Source organism: Osmerus eperlanus, chromosome 15 (assembly GCF_963692335.1).
Source record: "Osmerus eperlanus chromosome 15, fOsmEpe2.1, whole genome shotgun sequence".
In the NCBI taxonomy this organism is placed as follows: Eukaryota; Metazoa; Chordata; class Actinopteri; order Osmeriformes; family Osmeridae; genus Osmerus; species Osmerus eperlanus.
The window spans coordinates 14,648,889-14,670,535 of record NC_085032.1 but is presented as its reverse complement, the minus strand read 5'-3'; the positions used below and the strand labels follow the sequence as shown (position 1 = coordinate 14,670,535).

At 42.1% G+C, this 21,647-nt stretch overlaps 1 protein-coding gene and 1 long non-coding RNA gene across 2 annotated transcripts in view; one reads left to right on the top strand and one right to left on the bottom strand.

Moving 5' to 3' along the window:
• Positions 1 to 8,110, bottom strand: part of vipr1b (vasoactive intestinal peptide receptor 1b) — a 36,816-nt gene extending 28,706 nt beyond the window's left edge. Inside the window, exons 1-2 of the mRNA XM_062479856.1 lie at positions 7,814 to 8,110; positions 221 to 311 (exon numbers count right to left, since the gene is read on the bottom strand). Coding sequence (XP_062335840.1) covers positions 221 to 311; positions 7,814 to 7,873 — 151 coding nt within the window. The 5' untranslated portion in view covers positions 7,874 to 8,110. The remainder of the gene's footprint in view (positions 1 to 220; positions 312 to 7,813) is intronic.
• Positions 8,111 to 12,828: 4,718 nt separating this feature from the next.
• Positions 12,829 to 13,273, top strand: LOC134034774 (uncharacterized). The gene is made up of 3 exons (XR_009932272.1): positions 12,829 to 12,905; positions 13,012 to 13,080; positions 13,167 to 13,273. It is a non-coding gene; the product is annotated as an uncharacterized LOC134034774 (long non-coding RNA).
• The last annotated feature ends 8,374 nt before the right edge of the window (positions 13,274 to 21,647 follow it).

Below are 21,647 nucleotides of genomic sequence, written 5' to 3'. Positions count from 1 at the left end.
CTGGGCTGGAAGCACCAGAATAAAACAACTGAGGTGTCCATGTGCAATAATAGTGACGCGGCAACAGGGATGCAATTTCAGATTGGTGCGTTTGGGTCATAACACTGTTGGGGTCCTAGTCCAGCATCATCTTGGTTTTCACACCTATTTTCTGTAAATTGCCTTCTATGAATAAATACCATGAGAGAGGAAAGCAATGCATTGTGGGGGGAAAACAGACCTGCTGTGACATTTCCTGAGGTTCTGTTCTCGCAGTGCTCTTTCTCCTGCTCAATCTCGTTCACCACGTCACACATCTGCATGGAGGACACCTGAGGGACACACAGAACAGAAGTTTGGTCATTTCGCAAAAACAAACACTGAACCAGACTGCATGTGATGCAGCGCTCTCGTCAAGGTCTCCTGAGAGGTCATGTCAATCAGGCAGATAGGCAGTGTAGGGAGACGTAGCGGTTCCGATCAACTATTTTTCATAGTTTTCACCCTTGTCATATTTCACCCTTACAAAACCAACTGTGTGGAAATGCATTCATTGTTATTTCTGATGTAGGGTTTGTGTCAACGCAAAATAAAAGTCTGTCAACGTTTTCTCCCTTCAGGGTGAACATAAGAGTTCTGCAGGCGAGTTGAGACTGAACAGACCCTTACAGACCCTTAGTGTTAACACACCGTGTCTGACGCCAGAACTCCCCTGACCCCCGACCCCCCCAGCCCTGACCCGGAGTCCTCCACCTTGCTAATGGATGATATCATACTGATAAAAGTGGAAGTGAGGAGAGAGGTCCAGTTAGAAAGAGCACGACTGTTCATCTGTGTCAAAAGCCGCTGACAAACTCGAGCTGACGCTGGCTGGCGTGCTGCCGTGGGTCACTGAAGATGTGTAAGACCACAAAGCGGCTCGAGAAGGTCAGCGAGAAGGGGCGGGTGGGCGGACGGGAGAGACATGGACGCAGGGAGGAGGAGAGGGTAAATAAGATTGGGGGAAAGTAAAAAAGGGAAAAAGACAGAGGGAGAGAGAAAAAAAGAGTGAGGAAGGGAGAAAGAAAAAGAAAAGAAAACACGAAATAAGTAAAATGTAGGAAGGGGAGGAGGAAAGCCAGTCACCTCCTCCTGCTCTGGACAAGGGAAGGAGTCAGGTGGCTGAGCGGTGAGGGAATCGGGCTAGTAATCCGAAGGTTGCCAGTTCGATTCCCGGTCATGCCATCTGACGTTGTGTCCTTGGGCAAGGCACTTCACCCTACTTGCCTCGGGGGAATGTCCCTGTACTTACTGTAAGTCGCTCTGGATAAGAGCGTCTGCTAAATGACTAAATGTAAATGTAAGGAGTTCTAGGCAGACAGCTGCCACACAGACCTATCTGCTTATTCATGGCTTCCCCGACAGGATTACACAGGCAAGACAAGGCAGCTTCCCAGCACAACCCACTGCGGTACCATGGACACAATATTAAACACAGGGGGTCAGGATTACTGGCTTTAACATCACAACAACAAAGACAAATCCCTGGTACCATAACAGGTTTTTGAGGTGAACTTGTTTTCACATTCTCAAACCACATCCCATATCCTCACCAGTGGCGGCCTCACAAACACACGCAGGCTGTGGAGAGTGACGCATTCACGGGCACGAACCGTAGTGATCCTCATGAATGCATGGATGATACGCTGAATTAGGATGTGTGGTTCCCAGGGATGTGTACCCTGAATGGGCTACACAGATGTCGGGCTTCTGCCAGAATCATCAAGGTCCCTCCACCCAGCTCAGCTGACATCTCCAGGCCATTAGCAGACCTCTCCCCGGGCATCCGCATGCTTCGGAGTCTTAATGCCTTCAACAACCCCGTACCAACAGCACACTCCTAACTGCGTACTGATGACTGTCATCACTTCAGAATCAAGCTGGGAAGGACAGAATGTTCTGCTACAGTGTAGAATCCCTACTGGTCTGAATGGAGGAAGGGATCTGTTGGTATGTGTGTTTGCTGAATTTAACTACCGTTGATGAAGATACAGATTCAATTCATCAATAGATTTCGTACTGTAAGTGGTGTAAGATGACAACCCTGCCGACACGGACGCACACAGTGTAAACACGGAATTTGACATCAAAGTGTGGCTTCTGAGCTTTTGTCATTCCATCAAAGACGTGTCACACCGCACTTTTTCTATTTCATATTTCCAAAGTCCAGAAAAATGATAAATTTGTATAGCCTCTCCATACACAGGCTGTCAAACCATAAGGAGAAAAGGGAGAGGTAACACTGACTGCTCTGAAAGCCACCAGGATACCCAGCATTAGATGCAATCAAGATAATCAGGACACACAATTATACCCCCCCAGCCTGTCCATCTCTCTCCATGTCTTCTTGTCTCTCGCTCTCTCTCGCTCTCTCTCTCGCCTGTCTCCAAAACATGACCATCACTGTCATTATTCTTCCACACACTGTTGTCACCAAGCACAATAGATTCTATTCAAAGAGCTCTCACCACAGCACAACATCGCACATATACTTGGTTCAGCGCCACAACAATCGAAAGTATGTATGTATGTCCATACATACAAAGTGGTGTAGGTCTATGCACACACTACAGCTCACGTTTAGAGGCAAAGAGAAAGTAACCAGCACAGCATACTAAGCCCCCTGTTGTGTATCAGGAAGCGAAAGTATGAGGTTCTCCTAGGACATAAGCTATCAGATGACTTCGTCAAAAGGTTGTTCTAACAAAGAAGATCGACTGGGCTGTGTGCCTAGTCTGTGGACAATCCCCCATCATCACAGCAGCACAGCTGCACAGCTGAGCAACAGACCACCAGGATGCCCCCTACAGACCACCCAGATGCCCCCTACAGACCACCAAGATTCCCCCTACAGACCACCAGGATGCCCCCTACAGACCACCAGGATGCCCCCTACAGACCACCAAGATGCCCCCTACAGACCACCAAGATGCCCCCTACAGACCACCAGGATGCCCCCTACAGGCCACCCAGATGCCCCCTACAGACCACCAAGATGCCCCCTACAGAACACCCAGATACTTCCTCATCTGTTTCCCATCTCCCGGTCGGGGCTTATCTGGGTCTGAATCATCATCATCATCATCATCCCCACATCATCCCCACAGCTCTCGGTGGATGAGTGGCCATTGTACCCTCATCCACCCTGGAACGTAGAAGCCTCTGCTATCTGAAATGTCAATCAACATAGAATTCCACACATTCTACAGCAATATCACATTGTGTTTTTACCCTGGAGGCCATTGACTCCCCCCAACAAGTCCACAGCAATATTTACAGTAATAATATAGGACTGTGTAAAGAAGACCAACCAAACAAACCTTTTTTTTTGACAACCCTGAAATTGATTGTTTATGTGACGGGTATGTAACAGACGTAGCCACGCTCCAACATCATAACAAGGTATCGTTCGCCACTCGCTGGGTTCGAACGCTCGCTGGGTTCGAACTTGCCAAGCGCCACCACTACCAACTACGCCAAAGAAAAGCTAGCTCTTCTTTGACGCGGGTGGCCTTGCTACATACCTGAGGAGAGAGTTTCACGGTTTTCACGCCGTTACATTTAGCATTACGAAGACTTGGGCTGCTAAAGACTGTGTGACTGCAAATTAGGGAGTCAGGTGGCTGAGCGGTTAGGGAATTGGGCTAGTAATCTGAAGGTTGCCAGTTCGATTCCCGGCCGTGCAAAATGACGTTGTGTCCTTGGGAAAGGCACTTCACCCTACTTGCCTCGGGGAGAATGTCCCTGTACTTACTGTAAGTCGCTCTGGATAAGAGCGTCTGCTAAATGACTTAATGTAAATGTAAATTCTGGAGCCGAAACTCCAGGATCATGAGTTGTGCTGTCAATGGGAGGCCAACTTCTGCTCCTCTGTCTAACCACAAAATAATCACTTTTTTTTGTTGACAAAGTCAATATCAGTGAGTAGTGTTCCACAGCACTTGTATAAATGAGAATATTGTTGAAAGACAATTCTTATGTTCTTATTTAAGTTACAAGAAAAAGACACGGTTAGCACCATGAGGTCAGAGCATATGCTTCTCAAAGATACTAGAGAGGCTTTCTGCTATTACTGGAACGAAATCAAACATATTAGGATATTAATGTAATCCTCTTTTAAATGTGTTGCAGAAGAACATGTTTGAGCTCCTGCATAACAATCTCTTATCTCTCCTGAGAAGAATATACCGATGCTATATCTTCAGGACGGCACTAATGCTGGGTAAATACTGAAAGAATGTAGACAGATTTCTTAATCAGGAGGAAAAACAGACAGGATAGCAGGCAACAAGCTAGGCCGTGGGATAGCGGCGTCCAAGTGTACTTGACTGGATGGGGATTAATAGTTCATTTATCATCCTATACAGATTTTAACCAGGGCATATATGCAAAGCCATGTCACAACAAAACTGAGTTTTTGGCTTGACACACAGTTATGATTGAAGAGGTGGATGAGACAGAGTAGCGTTTCCTGCTGTCTGGCTGTTTGTGTTGGAGAAAAGTGGATGATCTGGTTCGATCGCGTCCTGTCAGCATGGACTGTAAAGTAAAGCATCAGGCGTCAGAAAGCTGCAAACTCTCAGCTAATTATCACGTTAAACTGCTGCAGACAAAACTCAGCCCAGACACATTGTGACGGGACACGCGTGCGCTCTACTTTCTCAATGGCCTCCTCCAGGCAAATACAGGACTAACACTTATCTGTCTGCCTCTGGAGAGCGGAGGATGCACGCATGTGTGTGCCAAGTTGACGGTTTGTTAGCACACCTCATCACGTTGGTTGCCAGGTTGATGTTATTCCTATGTGTTCTCTTGTCTATCGGTCACGTGAAGATTACAATCTAGTAAAACAAAGAACGTAGCCAACAGAGGATTATAAAATAAAACAACAGATGTGCAGTGGGAAAATAGAAGTGTAGTGACTAAAGTGTTACTATTTCAGTCTTCAGAGGACATCTTATCCTAAATATGCACCCAGAGGAATTGCTTTGCGCAATGGATGTTTTGATTTGCAGGCAAACATATGAACGTGTCCAATTTGATTTCAGGCCGGACGTTTCACCGAGTGGCGAAGATAAATACAGGAAACATGTCTGTCCCTATGTTCCAAAAACTGTTTACAAAGACAGAGGGTGACAGTTATATCTGCATTCAAAGTCTGAAAGTATGCTGAGCAATTTGTCAAAATGAAATGTTGTTTCTATTTGGTTTGAAGCACAGTTAGGATATAGGAACGTGAGGAGGACATAAGCACCGATATCGGCCACCGGGGACGAGACCCCCTCCCTTCTCCTCCAGTCTCCTCTGCACTGTGTCACACAAATAACTCTGACATGCAACCCACTCTCACACATTTCTGGCACTTCAGGGGTCTGGTCAGCCTTCCTAATACTACCCAATCTCAGCCTGTACATCGTAGGACATGTCAGGGTGTTATTGTAAAGCAGCGTCTGAGGATTGTAGAGAAAGGGGACAGATGTTTTAAGAGCTGGGCAGGCAGATGTTTAAAAAACGTTCACACAAATGCTTGTGATAGCCTCTGAAAATATGTCAACAAAAGCTTTCCATGCAGCAGCCCAGCAGGCCGCAGGGTGGGCCAGACATCTGAGGGCTGTCAGGGGGAAAGGGAATCCATTTTTCAGAGCACCTTGGAAATTCGCACTTCGAGTCCACTCTGTGTTCCCCCCGCTGGGAAAAGATAGCCACCCTTAGCAGGACACATTCAAACACAGCCAGACTGTGTGATGCTCTGTGCTGAATTGTGTAAAAAAATACAAATACAATTTATACCATCATCACATTCTTTTCTTTCCCCACAAAGATTGTGGGGACACACATTTTAAACCACAACAATTGATACCCATTCATATGCTCTTCTAGTTTTCACGAATGTATTTTCCTTTTAATGAGTTTCCTTTTCTCCACCTTTTCACATCTTCCAAACGTTCTCATTATTGAAAATTGTGAGGCTACAGGCTGTTGTCTCAGTCACGCCAAATCAACTGGCATCAGGTTTTTCATACAACCCCCAGTCATAAATCATAGCCTTATTTAACAGCAGAAATATGATTTCAAACGTGTGCTGTGAGATAAAATGAATGACTGATAGATACTGAAGTCAAGGGCTCAGTGAAAAGCCTCCTTGGCCAAGTCAATGGTGTCAAAAATATGAATGGTTTGGTGGAGACAGGAAGTGAAAAAGCAAGCTTTGAAGTAAACACAGAAGTCTCTTGGGTTAATGGACAGGTATATAGTTTGCTATTGAAAATATTTTAATTAGACTCAAACCTTGCATAATGTATTTTCCAAATTAGTCTCAAGCCAATTGTGCTATTAATACTGCAATAATTATTTTATAAATGTTTTACATTTAAAGTAGCATTTTCCACAAGAATCCTTTAAATTGGCCCTCTTTCCAGAACCATTAATTACACTAATTAGTATTTAATAATGTTCAATTAAGGTAATATCAAGGATGAGCATAGTTACCTGGGCCAGCTTTAAGTAAGAGTGAAAAACACATTTAAATCACACATCATTAATCCCTGTTTTATTTACTCTGCAAGAAAATAAATGCTAGCAGTTGTTCGATGATGATTAGGTCATACTAACACATGGTCGATGCCTGTTTTGCCTCCACTTGCACTGTAAATGCTTTCCGCTGCCACAACAATTTATATTTCAAGTGTGTTATGTATCCTGAATGGTACTCTTAAACACACCTACTTTCCACAGAAAAATAGTGTTATTCCCATTAAACAACAACAGTGTCTGTCTGTCATTGCAGTCAAAAACATCTTCAAACAGAACCACTTTCCTTGTGAAAAGGATGACACATCTCCAGTAAGAGCTGCAACAACTTCATATTATTGTTTTTTTCCCTGCGAAACCACTTATCTAAAGCACAGTTAGGTGTAGAACTCCTCTGCTTATCTTATGATCTGCCTTCAGATATGAAACTGGCAGCTCAGTTAAGTAACCACACAGAGGCTACTGTACTTCAAACTCAAACTGCCACCCATGCTCATAGTCCAAGCAAAAAGACATCTCAAATCTCCCCCTGAATTATACTGTACATCCTTTGTAATCATAGTGGACAGTTTCACATAGGTGACATAAGTGTCACTACAGATTAGTTATCATAATCAGTGTGCTTTTGAGGTGGCATCCTATTGGACTAATAAGGCTATTCTGCGTAGGAGACAACATACACCTAAATTAAACCCCAACACTGACATTCAGTTAACTGTGAGGCCAATTGTCAAACTTTGGTAGAATTAAGTGAGAAAGATTGTGTATTGGAGATGCCACTGAAGTATGATGATATTTATATTTATATTAGTAATTACATGTGTGTCGTAAAAAATGTAAGGCTGTGTGTACCATGGAGTGACTAATTCACCTCGTGGGTGCCCGGAGAAGAGGCTCTATCGAAGGCGTTAATCACAATAAAAGGTCATCTTGGTTTGACGTGGATATACGAGCCTACAAAATCTACATGCGGAAGCTAGCCAATTAGTTTATATCATTAAGTTTGAGATACAACCACTTAAAGGTTGGACAACGTTGCGTATTTACGCAAAACATGTCCAAATGTAAGAATGTATAGACTAAGCGACTCTGGTATCAATGCAATTTCGTAACTTTAAATTGATTTCATCCGAGTGACGCCTTTGTATATTAATGAAGTACGGTACAGTACGTATGATACAGTTCGCAGGATGACAAACAGCAGGCACGGCACCTTCCGACGGTGAAACATTTTAGTCGTGGGAAGAGATGGTAAACGACTTACCACAGACAGCACGAGGTGTATTGAAAGTAGAAGAATCGCGCATTTAGAGGCATCCATCATGTTATTTGAGTTCTGACAAAGAAACTGTTAAAGTCCCTTGAATTTGTCCGTTTTCTGGAGTTTGTATTTCAATAAATAAAAAAATCGTCTTCAAACTAGATTGAACTACTTTAAGATTTTCCAAATACTTTTCATCAGCACAGTAGTCAGTGTATAGCGTGAAGCCGTCAACACTAGCAGGTCTAACTTCGCCAGTGGCTGCAGTGCGCGTTCACCTTAACTTGCGCACGCCCTTTGGTCGTTGGATCCTCTTTAATTGTAGCGGTCGATTCTCCATTCAGAATTCTGCTAGTAAACTGGTCTAGCACAGCAGCCAATGATCACTGCTAGTGACTCATCGTGACAGATAAATGTATATGAGGTGTCAGAGAACGGTCAGGGACTGAATTTGCTCTAATGGCATAATGCTCTTAGCATTTTTATGGCTGCCTCGCGTTCGACAAACTGTCATCTACTTTATCTTTTATTACATTCGTCTGTAAACCATGTACAATTTACATTGTGGATTGTGGTGTGGTACCAACAATATTGTGAATGGCTAATAGATGTAGTGGGCGTTATCAGGCAATATGAGAATACAGCCTCAACTCTTCACCATAGCCAGGATAAGGGACCAACTGAATAGCCAAGTGATGGTGAGTATTTGAAGCTTACACTCCAAAGTAAACCTCATAGTGACAAAACAAGATTTACCTTGGACTCTGAACTTTTTAGGTGTGGTTACAGCGTCACTCCAAAGTTTCCATCCAGCTCTCAATTAGGAACTTTTGCAATCATAATCATCCAAGTAGGCATCTTAGTTTCTCACAGTTTACACACTGAAGCTTGAAATTCATAAATAAAATCGTAATTCAAAGACCGCCGAAGGACTGCTGCTTATAAGAAATGTCCTGTTGATTATTCATGCATAGACAGCTCACAATAAAATGGTTTGGAGCTCCCGTCAAAGCCTATCAGAATATCGTCAAAGCATTGTGGAAAATGATTACGTTGAAGGAGAAGTGCGCGTAGCAGTACAGTAGCTTTGCATTGTAAACAAGCATGACCTTCGGTATCAGTGGAGGGAAGGTGAACAATTCCAAACCATGAAGTGTAAAGTTTAGATGACTGTACTTCATAAGTGCTGAAGCCCTCTCGGACGACTTGATATTGAATTAAGGTGTTTCTCCATTAGATTAATCTCTAACCATCATGATGCAAAGCAAATCCCTGTTGCAATCACATTAAATATATTATGACTATGGGTGATTCTGACTGAGTTTATCACTGTTCCAAGTTAAGATACAGTAGATCAAAGACAGAGTAAGAGAAGGTGTGAGAAAGGGGTTTACAAGACTGTTTTCTATGCTTAAACAATTTATTGTACTCATGTTTTTGGCCAAAGTCAACAGGCGTAACTTGAGCAATTTATACTACAGTATCGCAAAGCAGCTGTGAAGTTAGCCAGTAAGAGTATGCTCATAGCAAAAGTGTTTACAGATACATGTGAACACTGTGGCTTTAAACATGATTAAAAGTCTGAAAAATAAGTACATCTATTTCAGATTTGAAAATCTATAACAGTTTTTCATGATTGCTAAAACACATTTCTTGAAGCAGTCACCCATTTTCTCAAAACTGTAAACACAAAACCTCATCTTCAAGCACTATTTACAAAACTTCTGAATCCTCTTGCAAAATGAAACTTTAGCCTCCAAACAGTTTTACCTGTGCTCAAAATCAAACTTCTGCCTCAAAACAGATTTACCTGTGCTCAAAATCAAACACTGCTCTCAAATCATAAACAAAGTGATCAAAATCATATACACTATCAAGCAGTCAGTAAACAATACACCAAAAATAGAAAACACATTGTTCAAAACATATAGTTCTCAGGGAGATGTACATTTCTAATCTCAAAACAAATTTCATATTTATCCGTCATTGTCTTTTGATGAACGAAAACATGTTCTATCATAGTAGCTCAAAATTAAATTGCATCTCACAACTCACTGTTGTTCTTTGTTGATATGAACCTGCAACCAGTCAAAATCTATTGAGCAGTCAGTACTGTAACAAATGGAAAGCACTATGCTCAGGGCCATACAATTTGTTCATTGTACAGTATACAGCCTACAATGCACTGTACTACAGAATACAATACTATGAAAAGGGACAAAAATCAAAGGAGTAAACATGTGATCAATGTGCTTCTTCTTGTCTTTGGGCTGAGTCAGGCCAGAGCACTTTGTCAACATAAACAATTCTGAAAAGTCTAAGTGAGATCTGCAAATTGTGTTTTACCATGTGAAATGGTTTAGTAAGGTATTGACAACAGACTGCACAATTAGCTACATGAGCACGTGTGGCAGGGAAAAGGGATTTGAATGTTTCCCTATCTTCCACCTTGGGCTTCAACTACCAGTTGGAAGTTAGCCAGCCATACCTCTGCTGGAACCAGTGAATGGCCGAACCATGTAGCGGATATAAAGAGGAAATTGACAATGCTTTTCAATACCTGGGCTTTAGTCCCTGCACGGTCAATTTGCAGGATTCTCATTACATTTAGACTTACATTTAGTCATTTAGCAGACGCTCTTATCCAGAGCGACTTACAGTAAGTACAGGGACATTCCCCCGAGGCAAGTAGGGTGAAGTGCCTTGCCCAAGGACACAACATAATTGGCACAGCCGGGAATCGAACAACAACCTTCTGATTACTAGCCCGATTCCCAACCGCTCAGCCACCTGACTCCCTTTTCAATACCTGGGCTTTAGTCCCTGCACGGTCAATTTGCAGGATTCTCATTGTGTTAAAGACATTATAGTCCACTGCTCCAGTGGGAGATCCTAAAACAGATAAAAGTAAAGTAGATGATAACTAGAACGCTCTGTCTTTATTTGGTGGAGTCACACCATACACACCACTAGGGGAAGTGCCTCATATAATTGGTTTTCCAATTAGAAAATCTGGAAATGGAAACAAGCAAAGACCAACACATGATATCAAACTTACATTGAGAAATGTTTGTGCAGCTGAAAAGGTTTGTCTCATTAGGTGTTGATTCTTTCAATTGAAACCTAGGTCCAATATAAGACATTGTATACATGTAATGTCATCAATAATGTCTGCGTTTTGCCGAAAGTTTCATTTTTGTTTTCATGTCACTGTTGTGAATTAATGCTGCGGTGTTGCACATATCATCATTTTTTTTTTTTTTAGCAATGCAGTGTTTCTTAAATGTTTACTTTCAGTTTTTGTTGTTGTGGTATGTGTTAACGTAATTATGTGGTCAGCTTTTGTTTACTTTGCTAATGTTGTGTTATGCACCTTAGGGCAGTTACTGTGGGGGGAATTGTGACTTTTTAGTCATTTAGCAGACGCTCTTATCCAGAGCGACTTACAGTAAGTACAGGGACATTCCCCCCGAGGCAAGTAGGGTGAAGTGCCTTTCCCAAGGACACAACGTCAGTTGGCACGGCCGGGAATCGAACTGGCAACCTTCGGATTACTAGCCCGCTTCCCTAACCGCTCGGCCACCTGACACCATCCAGTTTCCAGCCACAATTGCTGCAGTCACTGGCGTCTCAGTTTCTTATCAGTCCTAAATTCAGATATACAGACACCACAGCAAGTGGGGGACATCACAGGACTGAAAACAGGAAGAAGGAAGATACAGTGAGATTTACAGAGCCCTACAGAGGCCCAAGGCTAAGATTAATCAATATGATTTCTTCATCCCCATTATCATCAATTCTGCCATGTAGTGACAACATTTCTATCACATGGCTCTTGCACACAGGAGTCACTGGTGTCACAGTATCAGTGTTATTACCCACAATCAGAGGTCGACGCTCAACCAGGAAATCTGATTGAGAGAAAGTGGCTATTATGGTCTCCTTAAAAGGTTAATGGTTACAATTTTATGTCACTGTTCCAGAATGCCCTATATGTCTCTTTGGTACCGTAAATTTGCACCAATAGACGTGTTGCCCTATAAGATTAGCTGGGATGGTTGCCTCAGATTAGCTGGTGTAACTGTGTTACAGGTGCTTCAATGTGGAATCACCAGCCCTTCAAAATACGTGCTCTATCTTTCCCTCTGCTAACATAAACTGAGACATTTACTTCTTCTCTGTGACTCATTTTCTAAAGAATATTCCCCTACAAGGACAGCTGAGTTACAGTAAAAAGAAAAATGAATAAAAAAAACTGAAAGGAGTCTGCATCTGTAACCTCTCTTCCAACCCATCATTGTATTTTTTGTTCAAGAAATACCGTAGGCAATACTGTTGAGTCTGTTATTAAATCAGAGTTACAATGAATGAGCCCTTTTTTACCATGTATAGTGTTTGTGTGTTAGTAACTGGAACCAAATAATTTGCTGCAGCAGGTTGACAGATCATAAATAACCAAAATCCATCTGCCAAACTACTGTATATTCTTTGGTGTTAATTTAATTGCCTGGCAGTCAACTCTTTTGCGTATAATAGTCTCTGTTGTGTGAGTTTGAATTGGTTGAAGTATAGCCACAGCAGGCAGGTTGTTTTCAAAGTTTTTCAACATAGTAAACGATGAGAACCTGTGAAAATCACTCCTTATAAATAAACCGAAGCCCTGATGGATCTAGCTATAACACATAGAGCTACAGCTATAACACATAGAGCTACAGTGTTCACAAAGGCAGCCAAATTATCTCTTCACTCTTCGGTGAGTCAACAGAACCCTCAACGGGTGCCCAGTACACCAACACCACATGCCAGATCTGTCAGCTTCGCCCCGCTCTGAGTCTGTGTGTCTTTCCTGCCAGCACTGCCCCTCAATCACCATAGTGACACACACACACTCCCCAAGTGCAAAGGATCGGACGTGATTTTCAACGTGACCGACCAACACAAACACAATCAACAGGGCCCTGGTGAGATATCGCGAGGAACAACTGGTGCATTCCCCCACTGCCCTCCAAGACCGTACACTGTGCCTATTTTTAGGGCCACTGTTTCATTTGCGCACAATTTAGAGCTTAGCAGGCAATCAGGTAACCATAATAGGGTGAGTTTATTTATACATGATGGACCATACAGGGCTTCGTGAGTCATAGGTAGTCAAACATGGGGCCGAGAGATGGAAAAAATTACATTCTCCCATGGCTATCCAGCTAATGGTGTAGCTGGTTGAGAACGCACTACAAGCTGCTGCACTGTGAAAGAAAACTGATTTCTTAACGGTGAGCTGTTTTTTATTTAATGTTGCCCTGCTTTTACACTCACACACACAAAGCTGCTGTATTATACTTGTACTGTCGTGCTGTAGTATGAGCGCACGGTCTTCGGGCAGTTGGCTCAAGGAGAGCCTGAGGGTCAGGGCGTTGGCAGCGGATGGAGGTGCTGGAAGCAGGAGGCAGGAACCCAGAGCGGGAGGAACAGGTTAGGCACAGTGTGACAGATTCTTTTTGGCCACCGTTCCGTCTCAGGGACTAAGGAGCACCTGACACATTGGTTTACACCTCCGTGCAGAGATTACCCAGGCGGCTCGTGATGTCGTGCCGAGATCTCACTCTGAAAGTCTGGAGATGTGATTTAAACCTTGACGAGGGACCTCTGCTGACCGTGATGATGTGCCCCCCTGACATACTGAAGGGTTAAATGTCTCCTCCGCTTTGATTTAAAGATAATGGGATTTCCAGTTTGAACTTCAATTTTCTACTTTGTGACACTATGACACTATTCCCTTGCAGGAAAAAATATATACATTGGTAGTTCTGTCACTCTCCTTTATAAAGGAACACTAGATACCTGCTGTAGGTGTTTGTTATTTCTGATTTGCCTTTATTAAGAACAACAGTGTAGTGTTTGAGGAGAGGATTCTGGTCAAGCTCAGACAGCACAGCTACCTCTGACCACATACTCACCACCTGAATCAACAATGTCATTTAATTTAGGGTAGGCATATTCTTGCGACCTACATCGAGCTCCACAGAGTAAATGAACCCTGTGGCTTCATTAAAATATCAACGTCCTCTTTATTTTACCCTTGCTCTAAGGCGTGTGTGTGTGCTGTCGTTAAACAGCTTTGGGTAACACGTCTCAGGTAACTGTACAAGGACAGACAGTTGTCATGGGGATCTGGCTGAAAGTGCCAGTACACGAGTTTCTGATCAACCCAACAGGAGGTGTTCCAGTGCTCTGTTCTCCAGGCTATGCTTAAAGTCTATAAGATAGTCACACCGCAGCTGTTATGAGAACAGTTATAACCCACCAGCTGCCTCTGATTTCCCAAAAGCATCCACCAGTACCAGGTACATACTGTACCAATTTAGCTAATGTTACGACCTCATGTTCCAAGACCTTAATATCAATTTTTACTTAATGGCCTTTTACTATGTCTAGGTATTCTGCACAGGGGCTGGAGAGAAATAAAGAACAGAAAGAAGACAGAAATAGAGAATGTGAGGGCGAAAAGTACATTTACATTTAGTCATTTAGCGGACGCTCTTATCCAGAGAGACTTACAGTAAGTACAGGGACATTCCCCGAGGCAAGTAGGGTGAAGTGCCTTGCCCAAGGACACAACGTCATTTTTCACAGCCGGGGATTGGACCGGCAACCTTCTGATTACTAGCCCGATTCCCTAACCGCTCAGCCACCTGACACCCTGAAAGGAAAATGGAGAAAAAAGAAATCGAGTTGTGGAATGGGCTCCAACCATGTTTAGATGGACTCATCAACTAACAGTCAACTGTTTCAAAAACACAAGTAGTTTGTCTTTCTTTAAATGAATCCCCTACAACGAGGTCTCCCCAACACAGGAGTGATGCCTAAAACATAACATGGAGCTAGATAAATAACAGATTTCACAGGAGGATAGCCTCTGAGTATTGTAAAACATATCCAGTTAAAGTGTTTGAACTTTCCTACAAATCATAGATTTCTCCTTGACAAACACAACACCTGGGGAGTCATCGTATCGTTGGATCGTCCTCATCTATCATGTTGTTTGGTTTTTAGCTTGGTGGAACTGTTGCACACCTTCGCTTAAGGGGGAGGAGGAATTACCTCCTGTCACGAGTGGTGAGTGGGTGATGGTAGTTCAAACCGAATGTAATATAGATTGACTGCGGGTCACAAATAAATGTTGGGGTCAAGAGCCCATGGTGTCACTGATAATCCATTTCCGAACTGAACAATTGAATTTCATGGCACATACAGGTTTAACCACAAACCTGAGGATCAATTTGACATCCATAACGAGATGTCTCTTTATTACGGGCACAGTCTGCTAAGGGGCCAACGCAGACTTCATGTATTTCATCCCTTGTTTCATGACCATCATGGACATAGCTTAACCTTGTCAGACAAGGACCGACATGCAGATGCTCTGTACATGGAAATGAATTGTCCTTGACAACACTGTTTACTGTTGTGTGAATTTGTGGTTTGAAAATAAGAAAAACAAATTTTCAGGAATCATTGTTGGCAGAAGAAATTAAAAGTTATTCATAAAATGTACTAACTTTTCAGAACATGGACAAAAAGTCAACATCTGACTCATTTTTTGTTTTTTTAGCTAATTGGTCATCATGATTCAGTCTATGTAAGAATTACCATCTCCCTTTGGAGGTGAATGCCTTCAACACAAGTCACATGCAAAAAAAAAAGTGGAGATAGCACAATAGTTGTGACACAACTGATTAGGATCAATGGTTGTCCATCTAAAATTAGCCTGCGAGCATCTCACAGAACTCATTCTGTAATTTATATTTTAACACTGAGATTCTCTGACTACACGCACTGCAATCATTGCTGAGTGTGTTTACATTCAAGCTATAGGCAAACTGATGTACCCTGAAGTTGGTGTACTTATCTGTGACCACAACAACAGGCAAACAATGGATGCTATATCATTTCTTGCTTAGGTTGTCTAACATAATTACATTACAGCTGGGAGTAGTAGTATGACCAGCACATTCTCAGCATTGGCAACATTTATAATTCAGACTGCAGGCATTGTGTATCGTACCCAGAGAAGAACCAGCAGTTAAGAACTATTCGGAAAAGCCGCGGGCTTAGTGGAATTATGTGTTGCATTTAAACGGAGACCTTTTGATTCTCTGAACTGGGCATATGCTCTGCAGGACTGAGCTACTGGGTGTGGAGATACCGGCAGCCCACCGGGAACAGGCACCAAAGACAGAGTACGTGTACCCAAAACTCACAGAAAATGTCTTGTTTCCCCGGCCTTCTGCTACCAATGACTAGAAACTAGCATCAAGCGATCACATCCAGAAGCTGTGACTGTTTAAGGGGAAACTCAGTTTGAGTTTGGGCGAGTTTACTCTTCCTTTCTAAAAGAGATGCAACCTAATTAATCATCACAGCTAAGTAATAACATTTCAAGACGTCCTGCCCAGGCAAGTATATTGAATTGGTCTCCACTGTGCCTGGTGACAGTTTATTTAGGTAAATAATTAGAGTGGCAAAGGCTGAGATGAGCTTGTCTGGACAACTGCACCAACCCAGTATGAAACTGGTCTACAGGTCAAGAAATGCATGCCTCAAAATTCTCACCAGAATGATAAAAGCCCAATGTATTCACAATGGCATTCAAACCAGGACTCTCGTTATGTTTACTAAATATACCGTCATAGGCTATAGCCGGATTCATTAAAGAATCATGATGTTGCAATATCCAAAACCTGTAAACAATAGAGGAATACAGATAAACTTGAATATGCATGAGTTTTTTTGCATCATTTTTCAAATGAACCACTGCTAGACACCGTCAAGTCCTGAGGGCTGTCAAAGTTCATTTCAGTTCCAGATAGTTTGAACGTGCATTCCTACTGGGAAGCACCACCAGAAGGATCATCTGAGGGGCGGAACAACAGCGGCTTTATCACAAGACGCATGAAATATGTCTTTCCAATCCAAGCTTGATTTAAGAGTTGGTAGGCTATAGTCTGCTTTAGAGACAGATCAATTTATGACACAGAGTTTTCCTCACCAAGTTCTCTATTATGCTGTTGTCTGCATCAGTGATTACAAAGAAAGTAATGGGCTCCCTTGCTTCAAACAGGACCTAGAAAGAATGACACGGAATAGATTAATTTAGAAAATGAAAGTCAATTAAAATTTGAGGGTTGCACTTGTATGCCTTTAATAGTTGCACCAAAATATGTCAGATGAGTCAATATACTTCAAATCAAAAGGTCATAAATAATTAACAGCTCTGTTGCCGGGACAGGTAAGCAAATGTATCAGAATTCTGACCTCAGTGCTGATTATGTGGAAAAGATTATATTCAATCATGTAGACATTCAATCATGTAGACGCTTTAACCAAGTGCCAAAAGAAGCTTTTAGGCAAATCGGTTTTTGTGTGAGGCAATCCATTACACTTTTAAAGGGTTCTAATATCAAATTCTTTGCTCCTACTGTCCACAAACATTGAGGTGAAGGATTAATAAGTGGCACACTGGATGCTAGCCAATACGAAAGTTGCCAAGTCATGAGGTAAGACGATTCAGTCAGGGTATTTTGGGTAAAAAACACTTTGTGGTTAGAAAATCAATGGTAAGCCTTGAATTGGTTGGGTGGAAAAGTTACGAAAAAAGCAAAAAACAGGATCAATAACAGCTCAAGCAGAAACAGGGCTCCCTCAGTTGCATTTCAAATGGCTGTAGAAGACCTTAAAACCTTAATTAGGACGTGTTTACCTGCATATACTGCTCTCACCTTTAGATGTAAGACACGGCGAGTTCCTCTGGGTAATCTCCAACACTTCAGTTAAGCACTCTGCTCTATTAAATGTGCTTTACTGTTTCCTGTAATGTATTCCTTTAGGAAGGAAGAAACACCATCGGGATACTTGATACTGGCCAATTAGTGGAGATTGATATCCACACGCTGAATTTCCTCATGGCAACTTTCACCCGTCATGGAAAACTTTCAAACAAAATGTGGTTTATTTCTGTAGTCCTGTGTGTGAAAGCATTATGTTTTAAACCAAACACCTCGGTAGTCAATCGAGGTAATTAAATGCATGAGATGCAAAGGTGTACATTACTCCTCTTTCACACAGTATGGCTGTCAACTCCAATAAAGAATGATTCAAATAGGACTACAAGGGAGAAGACATGGAATTGTCAGTTCCTTTGAAAATGACCTTACAAAGTTGTGGGTGGATGGATAATTGACCTTTCTCCTTGGTCTTCGATAATGTTCCAGTACATGGCAGAGAATGCAGAAGGGGACTGAATAATAAATACCAGCTTTTGATCCCTGCCACTTGGGAAAACTGCCTCTATCGGAACCAAGGGCAGGCTATATGAAATTCACAATTTCACTAAGTCACAACTTAGCATGTGACAAATATCTGCCTCCAGGCCAGCCGACAGCGCACGTATGTGCCCACATCTGCTGGAATACAGATAGGAGAGCACAAGGCTGACTATTGAGCCAACACCACAGGATGACGTTGGCACTAAAGCACAGCTCAATGCGTCTGTCCAATACACCTGTGTCTCCTCAGCCACAAACATCCACCTGGCTAAACATTACATTCAGTGACCATTCCCCCTGGTCTACCTGGAAGTCAGGGAGATTGCTCAAACTATCTGTCACAGAAATGATCTCTGATGCCAGGAAAGAAGCACATGCTTTCACATCCACTGCTGTGCATCAAGAGTGCATCAAGAGTGCACGGAAATAAGCATCAGAGGAAATAAGATTCTGACGATGGCTCTCACGCAGTCAGGCCTACCGGGGAGTCTGGAACGTTTGTGTCAGGACAGTCTGACCTCATGCTCTCATTGAGTTAGTTGAAGACAAAATAAGTTGAATAGAAAAAGATGATGGGTGTTCCAATCTCTAGCGGTAGAACATGCACATCTGACACTCACAGGAAAATGTTCTACAAAAACATAGATGCTGATGTGGTCACTGCTACTTAAGTTTGTTTCACTATAGATTATCAAGCCCCTGACCCCTGCAATTATCTCTGATAGACAGTATTGTTGCAAGTGACTCAGAGATGGACAATGTAAGTAAGTACATTTTATTTGTAAAGCACACTAACACAGCAAGGCTGACCGAGGTGCCGCACAAAAAAAGACACCATAAAATACATATAAAAACAAAATACAAACAGTCAATAACAGTAAAATAAGTAACAATACAACTCAAGAGGTAGTGGGAAACGCTAGGGCAGATAAGTGCGTTTTAAGTTTGGATTTAAAAACAGACAATGTGACAATGCAGTGTTGACACAAGGACACGATGAGACACTGGACTTGTACCAACATGTTCAGTTTTCTTATCTTCTCCAGCAGGAGAGAAGAAAACCTTCTAAAGCCATTATTCTGATTCAGCTCATTTATTTATTTTTCACAACAGCTCTCAGAAATATTTCCTGGTACCATGTGTTTCTTAAGTCTGCTGTGTCATTAAATGTGTAGGCTGTCTTTCTTTCACATATGCATAGAATTCCCTTGGTCTGTTTTCTGGATTACAACTGTTCAGAATCCATTTGATACACTTTCCAAGAAAACGCAAACCGAGATATTTATAACGTCGCTTTCTGTAACATCCCTCCACCCGGCACCGCAGCACTCTGGCCAAGTATCCTTACCGTTCAAAGTTGGTCCTGTGCGTGACAGAACAGAAAGTAACTGGAGCAACACAACAAAAGCCTTTCATGAACTTCAACCGCCAAAATATTATCTCAATGGTGCATATATCTAAATTTCAGTACCACTCCTGTAAACCGAGATAAAGTCGTGGCCCTTGAGATAGCAGGTGACAGAAAAGTATCACCGCCTAGAGCTCACCCAAAAAACGCCCTTCAGATAACACAGTGCCTCTAATCCTGAGTAGTGGTGTGACTGCAGAACAGGTCCTGTGCTACATTTGAGAGTAACTCTACAAATTGTTTTAGGACTAAATTTAGCCAGTTATGCGGAGCCAGAGCCAGGCTCCAGGACAGTAGCATAATTGCTGGCTCACGTCACTGTCACAATGTGGACCCGCTGTGCTTTTACGTTAATTGTTTGGTTTACTATCAAGCCTCAAGGGCAGCGGGCATTTCTTCTTCTGCTGCTGCGTGGACTGCACTGCTAGAAAGAGCATCAAGGTTTGGCGGCAAGCCATCTGTGACGAAGAGACCGTATACCTCTCTAAACCCATCTATTACAATGCGTGAGCAACAAGCCAGAATAGATATTAAAACTGAAAGTAGGTAAACATTAAAGCAAAGTCACTTACTGACTCTTCTAGTTTTGAGTGAGAGCGTGCGGGGCGAATTAAAAGCTAAGTGCTATTGGGGATATTGATAGTATATTAATTCTGTATAGAATACATGAATACATACAATAAATGTGCATATTAGCTGACCTTGTTTGACACTTGAAGTAGATGTCTGAAACTGAAGACATCTGGAGCACTCATTAGAGCATTCATTAGCATTGTGGAGGCTCACGCTTGCACTGATTGGCACAAGACCTAAAGTTTGTATCTTAACATCGCAGTAACTGTGAATGGCAAACATAGTGGTAGTTCAGAAATCTTGACTAAACACATTCTGCTGGACAAAACAAACCTTTTACTCGAGAGTACATTTCTGAACATTCATTAAAAAGCTTGACAGGAAGCTTATCTAAAACAAGGCGGGCAAAAGGCTTTGAAAAGGTGACAGGTCACGTCTGCTGCTGTGAGCTGGGGAGAGAGATGAACAACTCAGGTGGTGTTAACACATTCCTAAAGGTAAAATATCTTATCTTGTATGATGCCCAGTGATCAGAACCCACCAGGAGCCACAAACATTTCTCACATCCCTTCTCGTTTCAGATCATGAAAGGTTATCCTTCATTTACATAATTAAGGAAACGAATGCTGCTCATTTATTCCTGCTGAGACAGAAAAGGCTTTATCAACCTCGACTAGACTTTATTTTAAGTGTTTGGTTTTCTGAATTCCGTCTTTTCTGCTATATAGAAATGCGCTCTCAAAGATGGAGATAGTGCCAGCCAAATGCCAGCCAATTACTACATGAATAATGAAAGGAGAAATCTAACTTTCTGGTGTTAAATTAAAACACATTCTCAAAATAAACATGGTGATCATGGTCTACACACCTCTCTATACTTTCTCACTCACTCACTCCTCGCATATTACTATTGAACCGAAATGTTGCCCGAGCATCTGTTTGTGTTATCTATTGATTCATTCTGCAACAAAACACAGCACTGCTCAATCGTAGAATTACTTTTTACTTCTTTCAAAGGGTCCCTGCATGTGGCCAAGTCAAAGGGCAGTAATTGACAATTCCTGGCCTGGAATCCTGGGTGGTAGAGCACCTCAGTGTCACTCAGAAGAGCCAAATCCAACGAAATGTCTTAGATTTTGATCAGCTGACGATATACATGTGCACATCCCAATAGGAAGAAGCATCGGAAATCAACTCCAATTTACATACCTTCGAAACAGAGGGAGCTGAGGTTCTTTCCATGGCTGTTTGTGTCAAGGGGATCAGAATAATTAGCTGTTTCCAAATACATCATAGGAAATCCATTGCTGTCATCTCAAGCAAAAAAAAAAAGAATACTTAACTTTAAAGTACAAAAGTACTTACATGTGAACATACAAAATATGTTCATTTTAAGTAAACTTCCAATTGTGTAGAAAAATATACATATCTGAAGAAAGTATGAAGCTCTCATTTAATCCATTAAAGTATGCTTTTTTCAGTTTGGGATAAAGCTTGTTAAAAAAAGTTTAGAAGTCTCTTAGTACTGCATAAC